Raw genomic sequence first — 24613 nt, 5'->3', positions numbered from 1 at the left:
CCAGGCGAGGCAGTCATTTGAGAAACCAAGGCTGTTGAGTCTGCTGATAAGAATGCGGTGATTGACAGAGTCAAAAGCCTTGGCTAGGTTGATTTGCAACAATTGCGGCAAATAATTTTAGAAAGAGAGGGTCCAGATTGTCTAGCCCAGCTGATTTGTAGGGGTCCAGATTTTGCAGCTCTTTCTTAACATCAGCTATCTGGATTTGGGTGAAGGAGAAATGGGGGAGGCTTGGGAAAGTTGCTGTGGGGGGTGTAGAGCTGTTGACCGGGGTAGGGGTAGCCAGGTCTAAATTATATTGGGCACAATATAATCTGAAACAACCAAAACAAACAGCAAATGCATCCAACAAATTTGTAGAGTGACAAGCTTGATGTTGCCATTGCGTCCTAAGAATATAGGACCAAATACTAAACTTTTGACTACTACACTACCACATTTGTCCAAATACTTATGACACCTTCAAATGGGTACTAGATGCATAAAGTGCTTTAATTTCTAAGCGGTAAACAGATTTGTATGGAAATACTCTCAAAACCAAATGTGACATTCTGTACTGTTGCCTCATATGAAACATTTGATGTCAAATCCAAAATGCTGGAGTATAGAGCCAAATTAAAAGTTTACGCTTCACTGTCCAAATAAATACATATGGGAGTGTACAGTATATTAGACATTTATATCTAAAACATAATTGCGAAATGATGATTCAATGTTGGCATATTTATGACATTATGGTCTTACCCAAGTCTCCTTTAAGACTCCATAATGTTTCATCTCTAGGTGCTACACTGCAAACATTGGTGTCATATGAAGCTTTTTTAATGTATTTATTTATTTCACATTTATTTAACCAGGTAGGCCAGTTGAGAACAAGTTCTTATTTACAACTGTGCCATGGCCAAGATAAAGCAAAGCAGTACGACACAAACAACAACACAGAGTTACACATGGAATAAACAAACATACAGTCAATAATACAATAGAAAAAGTCTATATACAGTGTGTGCAAATGAGGTAGGATAAGGGAGGTAAGGCAATTAATAGGCCATAGTGGCGAAATGATTACAATATAGCAATTAAACACTGGAGTGATAGATGTGCAGAAGATGAGTGTGCAAGTAGTGATACTGGGGTGCAAATATTACCGCTTGCTCTGTAATATTAGTAGTATTTTGTTTTCAATAAAACATTTCTTACATTACTTTATGAATATAGAGAAATATATAAACATGAATATGGAAAATATGTATTTTTAATTATTATTATATGGCTCATTTTTCAATATATTGTTGAACAGGCATATAAAAAATCCAGAGTTATGGCCCATTTAAAACAGAGAAATTGGCATAGTAGGCAATAGACGGGTGGGTTGTTTAGCAACAAAACCGATGTGTGCACGACCCTTGGGGCAAAACAGTAGGGGTTGGCTTTAATAGAATCAAAGAATTGTTGACAACATTTAAACGATATTTCCCCTCCAAATGTTTATTTAAATAATTAGCACTTACCTCTCAAATACATTGTTACAGATGTTGGGTTAGCTAGCTAGCAAATTTGAGCCATAATGTATGAGCATAGACGTGACATGAGTCAAAACACCTCAAAATAAGACATGATATCAATAACAAAATACAACGAGCTGAAACGAGCCATCTACTCTCTCTCTCAGGACGGTATGAACAAGCTCCTGTTTGACAGCTGGATCCTAATCAGGTCCTTGGATTAGACCTTCAGACCCACTCCCAGACACTGGGCCTCTGGGCAATCATGTTTGGAGAGCTCCTGGACCATTTAATGGTCCTTCTAATTTTCTCAAACTTCCATGCCATAGAGTACAGCCTCCAGAGTCCTGGAAAGCTCATAGGCACCAGGGAGGTAGAGTTTGATGAAGCCCAGTTTAGGGCTAAGATTCAGGGCTACCTGACCTACTGGAGGGGTGATAGGGAGCCTCAGGGAGTGGATGTGGAGGAGGCCTGGAAGGGCAAGAAGTGTCCCTATGAGGATAGCAGTAACTGGAGTAGGGATATAGGCCACAGGGGCTGGTGATGGTTAATAAGTGAGCCAAGTTGGAGGGTCCCAAGTCTGATGGTCGAATTTGGATGCGTCCAGTTTGGAAAGTCCAAAGTCGAATGGCCCCAAGTTGGATAGTCCACTTTGGAGTCCCAAATCGGAGGATAGTGTGAAGTTTGTTTGGTTGAAGAAGGTTATTCCATTGCCCTAAGGTGCAAGCTTAATTAGCAATATTAACATTTGGTTTATTTAGAGATAAGTGGGATATTTCAGTAGTTGCAATAACCACTTATAGGTATATATTCCTTTTTGTAACTATCGAAATATCAAATCAAATGTGATTTGTCACATTCCGAATACAACAGGTGTAGACCTTACAGTGAAATGCTTACTTACAAGCCCTAACCAACAATGCAGTTTAAAAATGTTTAAAATCCATACAGAAATAAGAATAAGAAATAAAAGTAACAAATAATTAAAGAGCATCAGTAAAATAACAATAGTGACGCTATATACAGGGGTACCGGTACAGAGTCAATGTGCAGGGGCACCGGTTAGTTATTAAAGAGACTATGCATAGATAATAACAGAGAGTAGCGGGGGAGGGGGGGAAGAGACGACAATGCAAATAGTCTGGTTAGCCATTTGATTAGATGTTCAGGAGTCTTATGGCTTGGGGGTAGAAGCTGTTTAGAAGCATTTTGGAGCTAGACTTGGTGCTCCGGTACCGCTGGCCATGCGGTAACAGAGAAAACAGTTTATGACTAGGGTGGCTGGAGTCTTTGACAATTTTTGGACCTTCCACTGACACTTCCTGGTGTGGAGGTCCTGGATGGCAGGAAGCTTGGCCCCAATGATGTACTGGGCCGTACGCACTACCCTCTGTAGTGCCTTGTGGTCGGAGGCCGAGCAGTTGCCATACCAGGCAGTGTTAAAACCAGTCAGGATGCTCTCGATGGTGCAGCTGTAAAACCTTTTGAGGATTTGGGGACCCATGCCAAATCTTTTCAGTCTCCTGAGGGGGAATAGGTTTTGTCGTGCCCTCTTCACGACTGTCTTGGTGTGCTTGGACCATGTTAGTTTGTTGGGGATGTGGACACCAAGGAAGTTCTGTACAGTATGTTCACTTTTTGTAAACGTTTCTAACTTACCATGAAATACAATATAAGAAATTAATTCAAGGATGAGTCTGACATTTATATTGTCTGAGATGTTTCTAAGGAATCACAGAGTCAAACCATGCATATGAGGCGTCAACTAAACTGCAGTTATGTCCTCCACCAGGTGGAGCTAGTGTGTAAAACATAGATATGTTTTTTTAAAGCGATAATAATTCTGATAATATATGAACTGTTCCCAAAACAGTAATTTTGAATGCCAGTTTTTATTCTTCATAATCTGGAAGGGAGGCCTATTTAACATGTGTCTGCCATATTGTAGTCTGTACCATGCAATGTGTTTCTCTTTTAATCCTGAAAGCGAGTTTTTCGTGATATTCATCTCTGCGAAAAGAATTACGATTTTTTTTGTTGAAGTGACATTTCTAATACATTGATGTCAAGAAAATTCATGACATTTTGTGCCTCGAGATTATCGCGCGCTCTCGATTGATCTACACCCCTTGCGCGCGCCCGCCGCTCTCTTCACGGAAAATAAAATAAAAACCCTGACTCGAGAGTACTGATATAAGGAGCATCAACCTAGTTGTAGGAACAAGTGGAAAAGTTGTCAATTCACGATGAAGGACCGTACACACGAGCTAAGGGTGGTAAGTGATTATATTTGTAATTCTACTCACTATATTTGAGACCCCAGAAGCAAACGGTGGTTATTCGGAGGGGTTGGGCGGAAGGTGCGCCTCACTTATTTCTTGGGAGTTGGAAAGCAGCTGTTTTAGAGTAGAACATCTTTTAAAAAAGTATTTACTGTCATTTCATAACAATGGTGTACATTTCTGGGGATCCGTTTTGCTAAGTAGGCTATCAAGGTAAAAGTTGTTCCACACGTCCATATGGAAACGCAACCTGTGAGAGGACGGTGAAAACATTGGCACCCGTCAGGTGTCGTAGAATGTTGTCCATTAATAGAATAGTTGTTGTACATTATCTTTATATGGGAATTGTTCATAAACGCGCGAGTGAAACTTTTTTTTCCCCCCAATGTGATTTAACTTGTAGTCTAGCTAGTGTGCCAAATTATTAATGAATTTGCTTCTAGCTTCAGCCCTATAGGAAAACGGTGTATTAACTATTATTTTATTAACTTGCCTTCTCCGAATGTATAGTGCTTTACTTTCCCCCTTAATTCCACAGGCTAGTTGTATTTTATCGGATACGCTATATCCAAGTGTATATTAACGATCTTGAGTCAATTAACATCTCAGTGAAACCTTACTAACATTATAAATCACGTTAATCTTCGGAAAGAATTCAGACCCCTTGACTTTTTCAACATTTTGTTACGTTACAGCCTTATTCTAAAATGGATTACATACAAAAAAAATCGTCAGGATTCTACACACAATACCCCATAATGATAAAGCGAAAGATTTTTCGAAATCTTTGCAAATGTATTAAAAATAAAAACAGAAACCATATTTAAGTAACTATTCAGACCCTTTGTTTTTATTGATCATCATTGAGATGTTTCTACAATTTGATTAGAGTCCACCTGTGGTAAATTCAATTGATTGGACATGATTTGGAAAGGCACACGACTGTCTAAAAAAGGTCCCACTGTTGACAATGCATGTAACAGCAAAACCAAGCCATGAGGTACAAGGAATTGTCCATAGAGCTCTGAGACAGGATTGTGTCGAGGCACAGATCTGGGGAAGGGTACCAATAAATGTCTGCAGCATTGAAGGTCCCCAAGAACACAGTGGCCTCCATCATTCTTAAATGGAAGAAGTTTGGAATCACCAAGACTCTTCCTAGAGCTGGCCGCCTGGCCAAGCTGAGCAATCGGGGGAGAAGGGCCTTGGTCAGGGAGGTGACCAAGAACCCGATGGTCACTCTGACAGAGCGCCAGAGTTCATCTGTGGAGATGGGAGAACCTTCCAGAAGCCCAAGCATATCTGCAGCACTCCAACAATCAGGCCTTTATGGTAGAGTGGCCAGATGGAAGCCACTCCTCAGTAAAAGCACATGACAGCCTGCTTGGAGTTTGCCAAAAGGCACCTAAAGGACTCTCGGACCATGAGAAACAAGATTCTCTGGTCTGATGAAACCAAGATTGAACTCTTTGGCCTGAATGCCAAGCGTCACGTCTGGAGGAAACCTGGCACCATCCCTACGGTGGAGCATGATGTTGGTAGCATCATGCTGTGGGGATGTTTTTCAGCAGCAGGGACTGGGAGACTAGTCAGGAACGATGCAAAGATGAATGGAGCAAAGTACAGAAAGATCCTTGATGAAAACCTGCTCAAGACCTCAGACTGGGGGGGGGGCGAAGATTCACCTTCCAACACGACCACAACCCTAAGCACACAGCCAAGACAATGCAGGAGTGGCTTCGGGACAAGTCTCTGAATGTCTTTGAGTGGCCCAGCCAGAGGCCGGACATGATCCCGATCCAACATCTTTGAAAATACTTATAAATGGCTGTGCAGCAACGTTCCCCATCCAACCTGACAGAGCTTGAGTGGATCTGCAGAGAAGAATGGGAGAAACTCCCCAAATACAGGTGTGCCAAGCTTGTAGCGTCATACCCAAGAAGACTCAAGGCTGTAGTCGCTGCCAAAGGGGCTTCAACAAAGTTCTGAGTAAAGGTCTGAATACTTATCTAAATGTTATATTTCCATTTTTGTAAAAGAAAATTACCTGTTTTTGCTTTGTGATTATGGGCTATTGTGTGTAGATTGAGGGGATTTAATCCATTTTAGAATAAGGCTGTCACGTCACATTGTGGAAAAAGTCAAGGGGTCTGAATACTTTCCGAAGGCACTGTATCTCTTTAGCGCTCCCTCTCTATCTCACACACACAGCGGGGGAAAAGGGGGCATTCCTCAGTTCTCAGAGGAGCTGCGTTAGCATCTGTGGATGACAGTCGACACCTGGTTACTCCCCGAGAGGTACCACACTGACCAATCACAGTTCGTCTCACATGAGTGATATCCCAAATGTAATCTAGGAATGGTTTCACAGAGAATCAAGATTTTTCTTCTTATAGATGAGGCCAATTTGTTACATACACTACATGGCCAAAAGACACCCCTTCAAATTAGTGGATTCAGCTATTTCAGCCACACCCGTTGCTGACAGGTGTATAAAATCGAGCACACAGCCATGCAATCTCCGTTGACAAACATTGGCAGAAGAATGGCCTGTACTGAAGAGCTCAGTGACTTTCAATGTGGCACTATCAAAGGATGCCACCTTTACAACAAGTCAGTTTGTCAAATTGCTCCCCTGCTAGAGATGCTCCTGTCAACTGTAAGGGCTGTTATTGTGAAGTGGAAACATCTAGGAGCAAGAATGGCTCAGCCACGAAGTGGTAGGGCACACAAGCTCACAAAACGGGACCGCCGAGTTTTGTAGTGCGTAAAAATCATCTGTCCTCGTTTGCAACACTCACTACCGAGTTCCAAACTCCCTCTGGAAGCAACTTCAGCACAATAACTGTTTGTCGGGAACTTAATGAAATGGGTTTCCATGGCCGAGCAGCTGCACACAAGCCTAAGATCACCATGCTCAATGCCAAGCATCGGCTGGAGTGGTGTAAAGCTTGCTGCCATTGGAGCAGTGAACTTTGGAGCAGTGGAAATGAGTTCTCTGGAGTGATGAATCGCGCTTCACCATCTGGCAGTCCAATGGACAAATCTGGGTTTAGCGGATGCCAGAAGATCCATACTTTCCTGAATGCATAGTGCCAACTGTAAAGTTTGGTGGAGGACGAATAATGGTTTGGGGCTGTTTTTCATGGTTTGGGCTAGGCCCCTTAGTTCCAGTGAAGTGAAATCTTAACGCTACAGAATACAATAACATTCTAGACGATTCTGTGCTTCCAACTTTGTGGTAACAGTTTGGGGAAGGCCCTTTCCTGTTGCAGCATGACAATGCCTCATGTACAAAGCAAGGTCCATACAGAAATGATTTATTGAGATTGGTGTGGAAGAACTTGACTGGTCTGCACAGAGGCCTGACTTGCACTCAATCAAACACCTTTGGGATGACTTGGAAGGCCGACTGCGAGCCAGGCCTAATCGCCCAACATCAGTGCACGACCTCACTAATGCTCTTGTGGCTGAATGGAAGCAAGTCCCCTCAGCAATGTTCCAAAATCGAGTGGAAAGCCTTCCCAGAAGAGTGAAGGCTGTTATAGCAGCAAAGGGGGGACCAACTCTATATTAATGCCCATGATTTTAGAATGAGATGTTCGACAAGCAGTTGTCCACATACTTTTGGTAATGCAGTGTATGACTGCCCAGTCATTGTTAAACCTCTACTTTAAGTTCAAATCCATTTCAGGCTCCACAGCTTGCTGCTATTAAAACAGCCATTTCACACTGGAATGTCATGCTGCGGAGGGTGATATTTCCTCTCATATTCAGTGCAATAATGAGTTGCAGTCATTGTCCAATGTTCTGTGGTGCTGAATTTCAACAGTTTGTGATTCTGTCACTGTCCATGGTGCTGACATATCAGCTGTTAGATTGGTTTGTTTACATCAGGCATTTTACATGTGACAGTCACCACAATACATTTTTCAGACATCAAAAGTGGTCTAATGGTGAGATCCACTTCCTAAGCCACCTGTTGAGTAGATCCAGCTACACCTCAATCCCTAATTAGTTTCATCTTCCCAAATTATGCAGTGTCTAATTTCATCTTTACTCAATGTTGCTTCTGAGTTGTTCAGTGTAGGAAGACATGCTGTGGCTCTATGTGCGTGGATTCTGGAGATGACTGCTACGAATTGAATTAGCTGTTTTTGAGACCATAAGAAGCCAATGGAATTGGTCATAGAGGGTTTTGTTTATTCAGATCCTGTAGCCCGCCAATGGGGCTATGCATTATTAACACCTTTGCCATGCCCTGCATGCATCTGACTGGATATGGGGTCTGAGAAAAAACCTGGTGTCAGTGTGGAATCATCACAGGCATTTGATTCATCACACAGGCATTTGATTCATCACACAGGCATTTGATTCATCACACAGGCATTTGATTCATCACACAGGCATTTGATTCATCACACAGGCATTTGATTCAAAAAGTGTACTGCATGGGTGGATATATTGGTTTGTATGTTATCCAATAGGGCTGGGAATTGCCAAGGACCTCACGATACTTTGATGGCGATACGATATGAATACTACTGTTCAAAAGTTTGGGGTCACTTAGAAATGTTCATGTTTTTGAAAGAAAAGCACTTTTTGTCCATTTAAAATAACATCAAATTGATCAGAAATACAGTGTAGACATTGCTAATATTGTAAATGACTATTGTAGCTGGAAATGGCTGATTTTTTTTTTTGATTTTTATTTAATTTTTTAAAATGGAATATCTACATAGGCGTACAGAGCTATGACACTTCTTTTAATGTTATTGATGGTTCCTTTTGACCACTTGAAATATTATGTAACACGTGACAGCATTGACGGCTTTCTCTGAGTGTGATAATGAGTGTGCAGATGGAGCTGGAGTTGGAGTGAGTCGGCAGAACGGCGGTCGTGAGAAGGCATGTCCTCCCTCACCATAGAGGGGGGGGGGGGGCTCTGTGGAGTGGTCCCCCCTCTTTCTCTCACCCTCCCTTGTGTGTGTGTGAGGAGGGTGTTTGCATGTTTGTGGGTTTTTTGTGTCGTGGAACGTGTAGGCTAATGGAGATAATGTGGTGTCAGTGTGGGCTGATGGCTGTAATGACTATGGTGTAGCAGCATGTAGCCAGGAACCCTTGTCTCCCTTCCTGTGCCCTCCCACAGCATATGTGTAGGAGCAGGATGAGTGTGTGACGGTGAAAACGCTCCCCCACTACTTCCATGGGGACTATTAGGTTCATCATCAACCTCCACCTCTCTTGATGTCAACCATCAAATGTCCTATTTTTTTTATTTATTGTGAAACAAAGAATCACATCTGTGCTTTACAAGTACTCAGACCTTGATTACATTTTGAATATTTTATTATGAAATACATACCTTGTAAAAATCTCACAAACCTACATTTTGTTGAGGAAAAATTATTCAGTTAATGGAAAGTTACATTAGACTTATTAGTTTGTTACAATAATGAGTAAAATCTAAATCCGATATGCTCCTAGAATAGCATGGTTTACAATGGTATCAATAGCCTGTTTCTGCTAATTGCATTTTGCTCCCAAGTATATTTTCATCCTATTTGCTGGATATCTTTGGAATGATATAATTTGATCTGTCTTCATCTGGTTTCCTGCTTGTTCACTAGCCTTGATGTCTGCTATTGCAGACGTCTCTAATCCTGGCATGCCAGGCTAGCTTTAAGGCAATATTTACGAAGGCTAATTTCATTCTGTGGCTGGCTAATGCTTCTCTAGAGGCCAAAGGTAAGTGGGAATGGGTGATCAGTGAAAGAAAATGGGTATGGATAGAAAAACGTATTGCCTGATTCAAGCTGTTGAGGTAGCAAAGGCTCTAGTGTTGATAAATTAGCATTTCCCACCCATGTATACCAACATCGTCATTGAGCCATCTTCAATCACAAGGGCCTGACTGAGTACGTATGCGACATGTCATACAGTGCATTCGGAAAGTATTCAGACCCCTTGAATTTTTCCACATTTTGTTACGTTACTGCCTTATTCTAAAATGGATTACAGTTTTTTTCTCACCTTATCAATCTACACACAATATCCCATATTGACAAACAGGTTTTTAGAAATTGTTGCAAATGTATTAAAAATAAAAAACATATGCAAATGTGATAAGTATTCAGACCCTTTACTCAGTACTTTGTTGAAACACCTTTTGACAGCGATTACAGCCTCGAGTCTTCTTGGGTATGATGCTACAAGTTTCGCACACCTGTATTTGGGGAGTTTCTCCCATGGGATGGTGCCAGGTTTCCTCCAGATGTGACGCATTCAGGCCAAATAGTTCAATCTTGGTCTCATCAGACCAGAGAGTCTTGTTTCTCATGGTCTGAGAGTCCTTTAGGTGCCTTTTGGCAAACTCCAAGCAGGCTGTCATGTGCCTTTTACTGAGTGGCTTCCGTCTGGCCACTCTCCACCAATCAGGCCTTTACGGTAGTGCTGCAGAGATGGTTGTCCTTCTGGAAGGGTGAGCTCTGTCAGAGTGACCATCGAGTTTTTGGTCACCTCCCTGACAAAGTAAAAGACAAACTGAATTTAAGCACGGGCAGCGCACATAGAATCAAATCAAATTTATTTATATAGCCCTTCGTACATCAGCTGAAATCTCAAAGTGCTGTACAGAAACCCAGCCTAAAACCCCAAACAGCAAGCAATGCATGTGAAAGAAGCACGGTGGCTGGGAAAAACTCCCTAGGAAAAACTCCTGAGAAAGGCCAAAAACCTAGGAAGAAACCTAGAGAGGAACCAGGCTATGAGGGGTGGCCAGTCCTCTTCTGGCTGTGCCGGGTGGATATTATAACAGAACATGGTCAAGATGTTAAAATGTTCGTAAATGACCAGCATGGTCAAATAATAATAATCATAGTAATTGTCGAGGGTGCAACAAGCACGTCCGGTGAACAGGTCAGGGTTCCGTAGCCGCAGGCAGAACAGTTGAAACTGGAGCAGCAGCATGGCCAGGTGGACTGGGGACAGCAAGGAGTCATCATGCCAGGTAGTCCTGAGGCATGGTCCTAGGGCTCAGGTCCTCCGAGAGAAAGAAAGAAAGAGCGAAAGAGAGAATTAGAGAGAGCATATTTACATTCACACAGGACACCGGATAAGACAAGAGAATACTCCAGATGTAACAGACTGACCCTAGCACCCCGACACAAACTACTGCAGCTTAAATACTGGAGGCTGAGACAGGAGGGATCAGAAGAGAAGTGGTAGAACAAATCTACCACTTCTTAGACTTGCTTTCAATTAGAATGACCGATCAATAACTCACATATCTATGTGAATTTCGTCAGGTCGCCCCAAAAGTTACATATTGCATCTTTAAGATGAATGCACTAACTGTAAGTCGCTCTAGATAAGAGTAATTCAATGTATGAGATGTGACAGAGACAGCATACAGGGGAGGTGAACCCTGACCCTGTGTCCACGTCCTGAACCTCCCCAAGGACCCCCTCTGATAGAGGAATTAAACATTCATGCTTTTAAGGACTCATTGCATCCATCACCAGCTGCCAAGGTCTATGTGATAAGGATAGCACTTCCTTCACGGATCCCCCCAGAGAGAGCCCTCCTTCCCTGATTTCGCCTTCTTTTTGGGGATCAATCAGATCTTTTGTCATCACAGGCGTCTTTTTCTATGGCTGCAAATAATTATTTTGCTTTGTTGTTGACGTTAGATTAACTAGTAGAGTTGCACTAGGCATGACAAATGTGGAAGTTGCCAGTTAATTTTTTTTAATTCGGTTTTCAGGCTCTTTGCAGATGGTCTTTGATGCATTTTCTACATCCACATTTGAAAATGTTTTCATTTCTGTTAATATTGCCTTGTCTATGTACCTTTAGGGGAAGGAGACTGAGGAAGAAGATGATGTGGCAGTCAACATGGAAAAAGATCGATTTATGGATGAGTTCTTTGTACAGGTAAGCCCCAGATTTGTGTGAGCGGCGAGTGCTCTGTGTATGTACACCACTGAGATGTACACAGGCACTGCACAGGACAACTAAATCAGAAATTCAATTATACAAAACATTGTTCATCATAGTGCCTTTTTATATCTCTGCTGAATACTTGTAATTTAGCTAAGAGGTCCAATTAGCGTCATCTAAAGTTGCAAAGAAGAAACCTGTATTCGAGGTTAAATAACAATGTGTTGAAGCAACGTTTGGCTTTCCTTCCTCTCCCACCATTTGCATCTTACTCTTTGACACTGTTTTAATCTTAACGTAGACAGCAGCCGACTGTGGGCCATATCGTTTTTTTTTGTTGTTGAGCAACATGTATGTCTCAGTGCTGGCACAGGATCTTATGTCATATGGTCCAGATTTGGTACAAATGTGGGATATGAGCACTAGGGGAGAGTTGGCACTTTGCTTATGGGCAAGTCTAGCATTTTCACAGCGAACATCTGGTTAGGTATGGCAACCAGACCTGGCCTACTTGTGGACCCTAATTTCAAGTGGTAGCTGGGCCAAATGTTCAGTGGTTCTTGTAGATTTGGGGCAGAAAACAAAACTCCTTTAGCATTGGTTTCCGTGGACAGGGAAAAGGCCATGGAAGGTTCTGCCTAGGGCAGCACAATTAATCAAATTCACAATATTTACATGTTCAATATCCGTATTGCACGAGATCCATATCCCATGCAATATTTTGAAATGCATCTCAGCCGCATGTAACGTCCGTTTTCTATAGTTTACTCCGGTTTTTTTCTCTTGCGGCTGCTTCCCACACACACCAGGCCCCGCCCCCTGTCACTCAAGCAGCACAGTTCCTCCTCTGATAGATTCAATATCATACTGCATACCGTTCTGTTGGGTCATATGGAGTCAACCTATTGTTCCAAACAAGAACGATGCTGCATTCCTCTTTGTGTGTTAATATACACTGTAAGTCATTATATTTCTATGATTCCAACACTTTACTCAAGTGTTTTGATCTATATCATGCGTGAAATTGCAATATTTGGTAAAGAAATCACCATTCTATTTGTATTTCTTTGCCCATATCATGCAGCCCTAGTTCAGCCTCACCTTTAAGTGGTGCTGACTCTGAGTTGAGGATTTAATCTGTAATTCAGCTGGAGTTGATCCTGTTTCTAACACTAGCTACTTCCGTAACTGAACAGGCCCTTGTTATGCGTGAAGCAGCGGGGTTGCCATGTTTGTGCTCAGCATTTGAGTTCTGAAGTCGATACATCTCACTGTAGGCAATGTCCTGCGCTCCCAGTTACAGATGTTCAAGCTCCTGCGTCATTACTTCAGACACGTATTCCGCGAGCAGTCTTATTCCAAAGTAAGGGATCAGTCATCAAAGAGCCCATGCCGTATCTAGTAGAGGTCGACCTCTAGTATCTAGATACACATCAAGCCATCAAACATAGGCCTCTATGGGTGCGGGGCTTGGCGCTATCTAAGGACCAGAGAAATTGTCTATCTGTGTTTGATATTAGCATGGTACATACAGCACTGTTCTGAACCTGCTGATTTTGATTAATTTAGCATCTGATTCCTTACCCTCCAACTGGCTTATTCAAACCTCCCCCTTACCTCTCCCATGATGCACCTCTTCCTATGTTCCCAAGACAATGCGCTCTTAATCTGCTTACCTGATGGATAAATCAATACATAAATTGAATTTATCTCTAAGTACAACTTATTTCACAGGGACTGTGATGTATAATAACTTAAATCCCCTCTGCTCTCCTCTCTCTCCATGACTCATTGAAGTCTTCCTGGCATTGCTTCCTCTACTTTAACAGGCATTTTCCCATCAGGCTGCCCACATGCAGTGTCTGAGCTCTCTAACAGCACTTAAATACTACACCATGCTGAGCTGTAGAGGAGCACCATACTCGGCTGAGAATCTCCCTAGTTACCAGGCACTGTGCAGCGTCTGTAGTGGTGAAATATACACATTGACGTAACCAACGTCTCTCTCCTCCAGGAGTGATATATAGACCAGCTCCCTATAGACACACACTGCACGCTGATGACATCACTGAGGCCTATAACTAAGTGTGGTGTGCTGTGATAGGGCTGATATTTTTTCTTTCACCTTTTTTTTAACTAGGCAAGTCATTTAAGAACAAATTGTTATTTACAATGACGGCCAAACCCGGACGACGCTGGGCCAATTGTGCGCCGCCCTATGGGACTCCCAATCACGGCCGGATGTGATACAGCCGGGTTTCGAACCAGGGACTATAGTGAAGCCACATGCACTGAGATGCAGTGCCTTAGACCACTGCACCACTCGGGAGCCAAATTAATGGAATGGGCCCAATACTGTTTGATATATTTATGACAGTTATATTGGGGGCATATCTACACAGAGACTGCATGGGCTACGTCAAGTAAAAAGCTATGTTAGCTTGCCTGTTTTGATTAAGCAATTGGCCTCTAATATGCTAACAGATTTTGTCTCCCCAAATCTGAGTGATATAACACATTTGTACAAACAGAAATCATATTAAGTATAGATGTTATGCTTTTTTAATGGGCTTCTTTCTGGGTCCTACATCATTACCTGGTCTGCTTGTGGATGGCCTCCTCGAGTGGGCTTGTTGTATAATGTCTCCCTATCTGTTGTACTAGGTGGAGGAGATCCGAGGCTTCATTGAGGAGCTCTCAGAGAAGGTGGAGGAGGTGAAGAGACAACACAGCGCCATCTTGGCCGCCCCCAATCCTGACGAAAGTAAGTCACTCTTCTCCTTTACTCTTCCTCCCTGGATGAGAGATGGAACAAGGGAGAGGGAAAAGGTGGGTGGTAACCTCCACAGATCATGAAATGAGATTTTTGCGAAATGGTATCACTGCTATCTGCCTCCTACAGACACACACACAGGTAGTGCAAACTACCTCTGAACCTCTCTTTCATTACAGCCTAGTTATACATCAAGAGTTCTGTTGAGCCCGCATGCTACACTAGCAAGCCCTATGTTACTCTCAACCCGCAATGTATTCTTCTCACACCCCTACTGTTTTCTTATCGGTGATGGCAGCACATGTAATGTGTGAAAAGGAGAGGAGACTCTGAAACACTGCTTGTTAAGTTCAGGAATTTGAGAATTTACTTGTTGAATTGAGGTGGAGAATAGCCCATTATGTGAATGCCCTGGCATGAGGACTTTGGTGTTGTTGGTGTGGAGTGATGTCTACTCACACCGTTTATGGAAGGTCACTCACTCTCTGGAGAGACGTGTGTGTGTGTGTGTGTGTGTGTGTGTGTGTTTGTGTGTGTGTGTGTGTGTGTGTGTGACGCCACACTTACTTTCAATATGCAAGTTAGTGAGTCAATGTGCCACAACTTCATTTTAATTAGTTTATAAATATCCTTCTGTTTTCTTTGGAAGTTGTAATATAATCATTTAATTGCATTGTATACAATAATACATGTAGTTATGCATGGATCCTATTTTTATCTATCAAAAACTATTAAACATGGCCAATTAATTAAGAGATTTCCCTAACAAGCACTAATCTCCTATGCATTCTGGTTGGCCAGACCGGTCTGGCCTTGCAGAGAGGTTCATTTAAGGCTTGAGAAGAACCACTGGGTGTAAGGCGCTGATGGGAAAATAAAAGCATTGATTTGTATTTATATTCATCGACAGACACGTCAAGTGAAATATTAATACATTCTAATTATAGACTACTCACGTTGGGCAATTTTTCCCCTGGGTTGCATTTGGAGATGCAATGTTTCATCTCCCATTAAGTCTTATTAGATGAATATTGGTGTAATTACCAAAGCACTCTAGGTAGCGTAGGGAAGTGTCTGTGTGTTGAATTCACAGTAACACGTATGACATTTCACCGAAGTACAGAGAGAAATGCTTTAATTTGTTGATCTGTTTTGGTGTCATTAGAGAAGTGGCTCCGTTTGAGTATATGGGGAATCAAAGTGAAGCATGTTCTTCAACTGTCACCGAGTATATTTTTTCAACACATTTTCATCACTCAAGGGACACACACACACACACACACACGTCAGATTCAACTCCCCACCCACTCAGCGCTCCAACTAGCATAACATGGATTGTAAGTTCCTTTGAATAAAAGTATCTTATGACCATATTGTTAAGACATTGATTTGAAATGAAAATCTGCACCTCAAAACTCTTTTTTTTTTTTTTAAACACACGCAGTCCATTGGCTACACTATTTGTTTGATGCATAGTGTAATACTCAAGGGCAATGCTACCTTGACTGCTGACTGCTGGCTTGCTGTTGAGAGCCAGTCAGTCAAACCTACACTTTGTGAAACCTGACCCTTCAGCAGATCAATGGAACCCACCTAAACAAGAGGAAGTGTGTTGCATTGATTTGTGTCCACTCTGGAGACACGTTGAGGATGGAGGAAGATGATCCACATAAAATGGAGAGGTAATACTGCTGATCACCTCTCCAGTCTGTAGTCATTCTTTTGTTTTCAGTTAGAGGCCCTAATCCATTGGTGTCAAACATACGGGAGGGGTTGAGTGAAATAAATATCATTCTTTTTTTGAGGGAACACAATCTCAATTGTCATTGAAATGTCTAAAAACGAATAGAAACTGTAGAAATGATCATGGATTTACATGTATACTTCATTCACCCGACCAGCTTGCTAACAGTAATCGAAAAGAGTTCTAGACAGTCAGGGAGCATTGAAAATTCCAAAAGTGACAGTGTGGCCCTTGGGGCAAAATTTGTTTGACACGCCTGCCCTGATCGATAGGGCAGTTGCTACCCTAGCGCTACACAGAGAGAGAAGCATGTGTTCAGTTATTTGATGATATGACGATTTTGGCAATATTTCTTCCAACTTATTGTCTCGTCATGTCGTTTGGATGTATCTAAGCCTTAACACGTCTATGTGCTCCCAGGTCCCTGTCAAAGTAGAGGAAGAACCTGCATCGTTAATGCAGGTTAGAGAAGACCTTTGCCCCCATTAAAGTGCCGCCGACAGTGACACAAACAAGCTCCTCGTCTGCAACAGATGAACTTGACCTCCGTGTTTTGTCACACACTCAGCCTACCCTCGTTGTCAGGGTTACAGCAGGCAGAAATGAGTTGTCAGCGCCCCATTTTTTTTCCTCCCAATTTCGATCTTGTCTCATTGCTGCAACTCCCCAACGGGCTCGGGAGGAGAAGGTTGAGTCATGCGTCCTCTGAAACATGACCCGCCAAACCTCACTTCTTAACACAATGCCCGCTTAACCCGGAAGCCAGCTGCACCAATGTGTCTGAGGAAACACTGTTAAACTGACGACCGAGGTCAGCCTGCAGGTGGCCGGCCAGCCACAAGGAGTCGCTAGAGCACGATGAGCCAAGTAAAGCCCCCCTAGGCCAAACCCTCCCCTAATCCGGACGACGCTGGGCCAATTGTGCACCGCCCTATGGGACTCCCGATCACGGCCTGTTGTGATACAGCCCGGGTTCGACCCGGGTCTGTAACGACGCCCCTAGCACTCCAGCGCCTTAGACCGCTGCGCCACTCAGGAGGCCCCTGCTGCTGCATTCTGATCAGATGCATGATTAGCGAGAAGAGCCAGGGTTCCTCACACATACCATAACAGAGACTGTCTGTTTTATGCACGCACACATGCAAACACACACAGGTATGCACACGACATTCACACACGCCCACTGAAGACAGAGCTGTCTTGGAGCCACAGGGAGCCTCTTTATGTGAATGTCTCTCCTCTCAGCCTCTAGAAGAGGGAAGAAAATCTCCAAACGGGTTGAGTCTGATTTCTACGAATCAGGAGGACTACAAGGAGTGTACAGTATATAAAGAACACAGATCTACACTAACAAGCTATTGTGGGGTCTAGTGGTGGTTTTGGGGCTATCACTCTCCTATTCATAATTGATGAGTGGCTGTGGCTGCCATCCTCTTACTCCAGACATACATTTTAGGAGGAATAAAAACAGAAAAGGAGCTTTACCCACACCGAGCTGAAAACACAGGATATGTGAGAGAAACATGTAGGAACTCAAACCAACATGTTATTTTCACCTATCCAGTCATTGTAGATCATTAGGGTAAGGATACGAGGACAGGGATCCACTTGTTTTGACTATTGAGACCTAGCCCAAAGCTGTATGTGGGGCTTAGAAGTAGGGTGAAATTACCATATCTCTATGTGGGTGGTGTGGTCTGTGCAGCCCACTGAGAAGATGACTGATGCTGGGAGGTGGCTGATGTGGGACAGGACAGGAACAGGAACTAGGTCATCACCACCAAAGCATCCCTGATCTTCCATTTGATGTATTATTTTGGTTTATTTAGGAATCTTTTACCCCTCTCAGGAAGATGTATTAGTGCATTTCAGCATCTGGTGATATGGCTGGGGGTGTTTTGATGTTATTTTCTTTGCTGGAAGAAACGTTTGCTGGAAGAAATTTTATCTAAGAAAAATCGTGTTGATTTTCTTAGATAAAATGGTGATAATTTTTTTTACTCTCTATCAACAGAAACGAAGGCAGAGCTGGAGCAGCTGATGACAGACATAAAGAAGTTTGCGAACAAAGTGCGCTCCAAGTTAAAAAGTATGTTGCAAACACACTCCCCTCTCTACGCTAAATAATGTTGCCGCCTATGGCCAGATTCTCTTAAAAAACCAAACCAGGGCCTCGTTTCCTCGTTACTTCCACATGAGGATGATTGTACCAGATACATTGTTCTTTCTAGACAACTTTTTAAGTGTTACCCAAACAAGCATGTAGAGAGAACGTTCATTGTCTAAGTGCGTCGTTAGACCATGTGTCGATACTGATAGGATTTAAAGAAAAGCAGCGCTGCCCTCGGATCAGCTTTCTCCATTCAAATCTTACCTTAATATTATATTTCACAATAGTGACAATGGATCTAATAAGCTGTATGGAATTGTTTTAATAAAGTCATACCAAGGATCATTTTGCCATTTGATTTAGAATTTTATATTAAAAGAATGATTTGATGAAAAAAGTTTGGTCTTACTGCTATTAGCATGCATTGAATAACAGATTCACTACATGGAACAACAGTCCCCCCCAAAAAAATCTAAAGGAAGTGTGTTCTGAAATGTCTGTCCTATATCTGAGAGATAAGAAAGATGAGGAAACATGTTTATTTTTTAAAATGTATTTAACCCATTATTTTTGCCACTATACAGTCTAAGCCGGGTGTTTCTACTAAACTATATGGAATTGTTTTAAGAAGGTCATATCAAGGATAATTTTGCCATTTGATTTAGAATTTGAAGAAGTATTTTTGAAGTATCAAAAAAATTGTTTTGGGCCTTACTGCTATTAGGTACCGAGATGAGATCCTCAGACCCCTTGTGAGACCATATGCTGGTGCGGTTGGCCCTGGGTTCCTCCTAATGCAAGACAATGCTAGACCTCATGTGGTTGGAGTGTGTCAGCAGTTCCTGCAAGAGGAAGGCATTGATGCTATGGACTGGCCCGCCCGTTCCCCAGACCTGAATCTAATTGAGCACATCTGGGACATCATGTCTCGCTTCATCCACCAACGCTACGTTGCACCACAGACTGTCCAGGAGTTGGCGGATGCTTTAGTCCAGGTCTGGGAGGAGATCCCTCAGGAGACCATCCGCCACCTCATCAGGAGCATGCCCAGGCGTTGTAGGGAGGTCATACAGGCACGTGGAGGCCACACACACTACTGAGCCTCATTTTGACTTGTTTTAAGGACATTACATCAAAGTTGAATCAGCCTGTAGTGTGGTTTTCCACTTTAATTTTGAGTGTGACTCCAAATCCAGACCTCCATGGGTTGATAAATTGGATTTCCATTGATTATTTTTCTGTGATTTTGTTGTCAGCACATTCAACTATATAAAGAAAAAAGTATTTCATAAGATTATTTCTTTCATTCAGATCTAGGATGTGTTGTTTAAGTGTTCCCTTTATTTTTTTGAGCAGTATATATATATATATATATCAGATATTGGACAGACACTTCAAAACAAACTTCCTTTAGATTTTTGGGGGCAGGACTATCTGTTTCATGTAGTGAATATGTTATTCAATGCTATTGTATGGCCTAATAGCAGTCAGGCTACCTCTGGCGAGCACATGGAGGGCTGTGCGGCCCCCCAAAGAAATGCCACCCCACACCATGACTGACCCACCGCCAAACCGGTCATGCTGGAGGATGTTGCAGGCAGCAGAATGTTCTCCACGGCGTCTCCAGACTCTGTCACGTCTGTCGCGTGCTCAGTGTGAACCTGCTTTCATCTGTGAAGAGCACAGGGCGCCAGTGGCGAATTTGGCAATCTTGGTGTTCTCTGGCAAATGCCAAATGTCCTGCATGGTGTTGGGCTGTAAGCACAACCCCCACCTGTGGACGTCGGGCCCTCATACCACCCTCATGGAGTCTGTTTCTGACCGTTTGAGCAGACACATGCACATTTGTGGCCTGCTGGAGGTCATTTTGCAGGGCTCTGGCAGTGCTGCTCCTCCTGCTCCTCCTTGCACAAAGGCGGAGGTAGCGGTCCTGCTGCTGGGTTGTTGCCCTCCTACAGCCTCCTCCACGTCTCCTGATGTACTGGCCTGTCTCCTGGTAGCGCCTCCATGCTCTGGACACTACGCTGACAGACACAGCAAACCTTCTTGCCACAGCTCGCATTGATGTGCCATCCTCGATGAGCTGCACTACCTGAGCCACTTGTGTGGGTTGTAGACTCCGTCTCATGCTACCACTAGAGTGAAAGCACCGCCAGCATTCAAAAGTGACCAAAACATCAGCTAGGAACTGAGAAGTGGTCTATGGTCACCACCTGCAGAACCACTCCTTTATTGGGGGTGTCTTGCTTATTGCCTATAATTTCCACCTGTTGTCTATTCCATTTGCACAACAGCATGTGAAATTTATTGTCAATCAGTGTTGCTTCCTAAGTGGACAGTTTGATTTCACAGAAGTGTGATTGACTTGGAGTTACATTGTGTTGTTTAAGTGTTCCCTTTATTTTTTTGAGCTATATATATATGAAAGATCAGGAACCATTTTAAAATAAAACATTTTTTACATGTGTTTAACACCTTATTTTTTTACCCCCGATCTGACCACCCGTTAGCCTATCCATTGTTACATAATGAAAGGTGTGAAAGCCTATTATAGGTTACTGTTTGTTTCCCTGGTTGAGCTGATTTGGGCCATCAGTTGATTGACAGATGTAGGCCTACTGTAGAACGATAAACTTTCTTCCAGTGTGGATGCTTGTTTACATTTTATAGTTAGGCTATGTATAATTTGTCAGTATACGGTATACTGAACAAAAATATAAACGCAACATGTACAGTCCCCCATGTTTCATGAGCAGAAATAAAATGTCCCAGAAATGTTTCTCAAATTTGTGCGCACATTTGTTTTCATCGCTGTTAGTGAGTATTTTCCCTTTGCCAAGATAATCTATCCACCTGACAGGTGTGGCATTTCAAGAATCTGGTTAAACAGCATGATCATTACATATATGAACCTGGTGCTGGGACAATAAAAGGCCACTCTAAAATGTGCTGTTTTGTCACAATACAATGCCTCAAGATTTGAGGGAGTATGCAATTGGCATGCTGACTGCAGAAATCTCCACCAGAGCTGTTGCCAGAGAATTTGTTCATTACTCTACCATAAAGCCACCTCCAACGTTGTTTTAGAGAATTTGGCAGTACGTCCAACCGGCCTCACAATCGCAGACCACGTGTGACAACACCAGCCTAGGACCTCCACTCTGGCTTCTTCACCTACGAGATAGTCTGAGACCAGCCACCCGGACAGCTGATGAAACTGAGGAATGTAATTATGTCTGTAATGAAGCCCTTTTGTGGTGAAAAACGAATTCTGATTGGCTGGACCTGGCTCCCCAGTGGGTGGGCTTGGCTCCCAAGTGGGTGGGCCTATGCCCTCCCATGGCTGTGCCCCTGCCCAGTCATGTGAAATCCATAGATTGGGGCCTAATTTATTTCAATTGATTGATTTCCTTATATGAACTGTAACTCAGTAAAATTGTTGAAATTGTTGCATTTTGCATTTATATATTTTTTTATATAGTTCTGGTCTTTGGTGTGGATTGAAAGCCTGTATTGTGTCTTTTTAATATTTTATTTCTTAAAGCAGTCAAGATGTTTTATGTATTTGAGGCTATCCAAAGACGATTTCGTTGAGCTGAGACAATTTTCTTTGATGTGTAAATTATCAGACTATTCATTTTACTTCTTGCAAACATTAAAATAAACGCAATTGATTTGAATTAACTTGTGGGCCTAATGTAGACTTAGACTGGTCACTATTTGGCCCAGCACTGGGCGCGAAATAACGAGGCTCGGAGCACGCTGCTAAGACCAGTGCCCTACGGCAGTTCACAATGCTCTAGCAAGGACTATGAATACTGATGATACATAGGCGTGTTGTTTTTAATTATTTTGTTTTAATAAGCCTTCCCCAAACCATAGCCCTAACCTTAACCACTCTGAATTAATGCCTAAACTCTTAACCTTTTAAGTTGTTTCTGTTTTAAGCCTGTAACCACATGGAATTAATGTGTAAAAAATAGACGTTCAGAGGCCCAACTCGGCAGAAAATCTGACTCCCTCCAGCAGATGGTGTTTTTAATTTAATAAAATATTCACCCACCAAGCAAAGTGTTTTTGTATGGAGGTCAGTGAGAGAGTGTCGAATTTGGTCAACAACAAAAAAATGAATGGACTACGTCTCCCATTGTTAGGGCTAAGAGACATGTATCTTGTCAGTATAGCCATCATCTTTTCCGTTCATCCATGAGTCAAAGGGCAGTGGGCCAGAATCGAACCCATGCCAACTCTGGCATATGTGTGTCAGGGTCAGTGGCTGTAACTGCTGGACCACACAGGTATTGATTCTGCCTATTGCTTGCCTTCAACATATAATAAAACAATTGATCTAAAACAACAGATTTTCCCTAACAAAAAATACATCTACCCCCTACAAATATGTAAATGTTTTATAATTCACAAGAGATGCACTGAAGCCTGCATTTAGCCTACATAAAGTACAATGTACAGTAGGTACGGTACTGCATTTTATATACAAACACCACTTCCAGCTGCCCACTAAGCGGCGATTCGAAATATTTATTCAGATATTCAAATCATCCTGCTGCAAGATTACTTTACTCCTGCGATGAAAGGGGTCAGATGAAGATCTAACGATGCATTTTGGCTGCTCTATGAGTGGTTTGGCGCACTTGTAGATGTGCATGGGTTTCAAGAGCCACGTTACTAACGAAGGCTCTGAGAAACACCTTGGCTACTAAAGATCCATCGTAAGAAGGTTCTAACGATGATCTTAACTCTACGAAGGCTCTGGGAAACGAGGCCCAGGTTCTTCATTAATTAGACCTTCTGAATAAATGGTACTGGTAATGGTAGATGAATTATCCTTCTCGCTCTCTGTTCCCTACAGGCATTGAACAGTCCATAGAGCATGAGGAGGCTTTAAGCAGGTCGTCTGCAGATCTGAGGATACGTAAGACACAGGTGGGTTATGCTATATATAGCAGGGACTTTCAAATCTGAGTCTGTCGTTTTCAGGATTGGAGTTGCCATCCCTGCTGTACTGTGTAACTCTAGTGAATCGTGGAAAACTCATCCTGCATCATTCCCTACCAGCATTCCACGTTGTCTCGGAAGTTTGTGGAGGTGATGTCAGAGTATAATGCCACGCAGTCGGACTACCGGGAACGCTGCAAGGGCCGCATCCAAAGACAACTGGAGATTAGTGAGTGTGCTCTGTGTGTGTGTGTTCCTGATATTCTCTTATCAGGAATTGTGATACGATGTTGGACATGATAGCATTACAGAGTACATAGGTACACACCGAATAAATGGGTTCATTTGGTTTTATTTCCCCCGTCCACCATTTTGTTTGTCTATTTTTAACACTGTTTCCACAACACATTTATGTTATACATTCTTAATAATGGCTGGGATTCCTAATGTTTGGTTGAGGTGTAGATGTGTTTGCTAATTTATTAGCTTATATTTATGAAGAATGCATCTGTTCACATGCATAATTCAAGGCCGCGTTTCATGAGTAATGGAAGACAGGTAGATCATGTAAACTTTAGGGCTGTGTAGTCAACTTTGATCAGGACAACCCATTGGTGACCCGTGTGTATGTGTTTTGCAAATGTGTGTGTGTTTCACAGGAGGTTGGTGGAACCTTAATTGGGGAGGATGGGATCGTGGCAATGACTAGAGTGGAATCAGTGGAATGGTATCAAATACATCAAACATGGTTTGATGCCATTCCATTCGCTCTGTTTCAGCCATTATTTTGAGCTGTCCTCTCCTCAGCAGCCTCCACTGGTGTGATTTGCATATGTAATGAGGGCTTTGAGAATCGCCTCATGTTTTAAGACGCTCTTTAAATTGTTTCATCTGTTAGAACCTTGTTTCCGGAAGAGGTGTGTGTGAGAGCGTGCGAGAGTGACTGGGAAATCAAGCCAATGCTTGAGATATTGATCCGGTTAATTTAAAAAGCCATCATGGGAATAGCAGTAAACAAGGTGAGGAGGCCACCGACGTCATTCCAATCTTCTATTTTAATATCCTTTTTTAAATTAATTTCTCCACTCACTCATGCAGTTTAGACTGCGTTTAATAAACCTTGAAGCGATCATCGAAACAGTTTTCCGGTTTTCTCTGGAGGTGTGTGTGTGTGTGTGTGTGTGTGTCGCACTGTAATTCCAGCTCCAGATGACGGTAGTGAGGAGATAACACCCTTAGGGGTTTATTGAGCAGAATATAATATAAACACTGAAGTCACTCAGGCTGGAAGCAAATGACGTG

At 42.6% G+C, this 24613-nt stretch overlaps 1 protein-coding gene across 5 annotated transcripts in view; it reads left to right on the top strand.

Annotated features, from left to right (window-relative positions):
- The window catches only part of LOC115148797 (syntaxin-1A), a 43998-nt gene that overhangs the window by 4406 nt on the left and 14979 nt on the right, over positions 1 to 24613 (top strand). For 4 of the 5 annotated variants that reach the window (XM_029691033.1, XM_029691035.1, XM_029691030.1 and 1 more), the window contains exons 1-6: positions 3634 to 3781; positions 11645 to 11722; positions 14393 to 14492; positions 18260 to 18334; positions 23226 to 23299; positions 23432 to 23540. In XM_029691033.1, coding sequence (XP_029546893.1) covers positions 3752 to 3781; positions 11645 to 11722; positions 14393 to 14492; positions 18260 to 18334; positions 23226 to 23299; positions 23432 to 23540 — 466 coding nt within the window. In that variant the 5' untranslated portion in view covers positions 3634 to 3751. Of the gene's footprint in view, positions 1 to 3633; positions 3782 to 11644; positions 11723 to 14392; positions 14493 to 18259; positions 18335 to 23225; positions 23300 to 23431; positions 23541 to 24613 lie in introns of those variants that run through there. The other variant, XM_029691032.1, reaches the window with a different exon arrangement.

This window comes from Salmo trutta, chromosome 15 (assembly GCF_901001165.1).
Source record: "Salmo trutta chromosome 15, fSalTru1.1, whole genome shotgun sequence".
NCBI classification, from domain to species: Eukaryota; Metazoa; Chordata; class Actinopteri; order Salmoniformes; family Salmonidae; genus Salmo; species Salmo trutta.
This window is presented reverse-complemented; position numbering and strand designations above follow the sequence as displayed.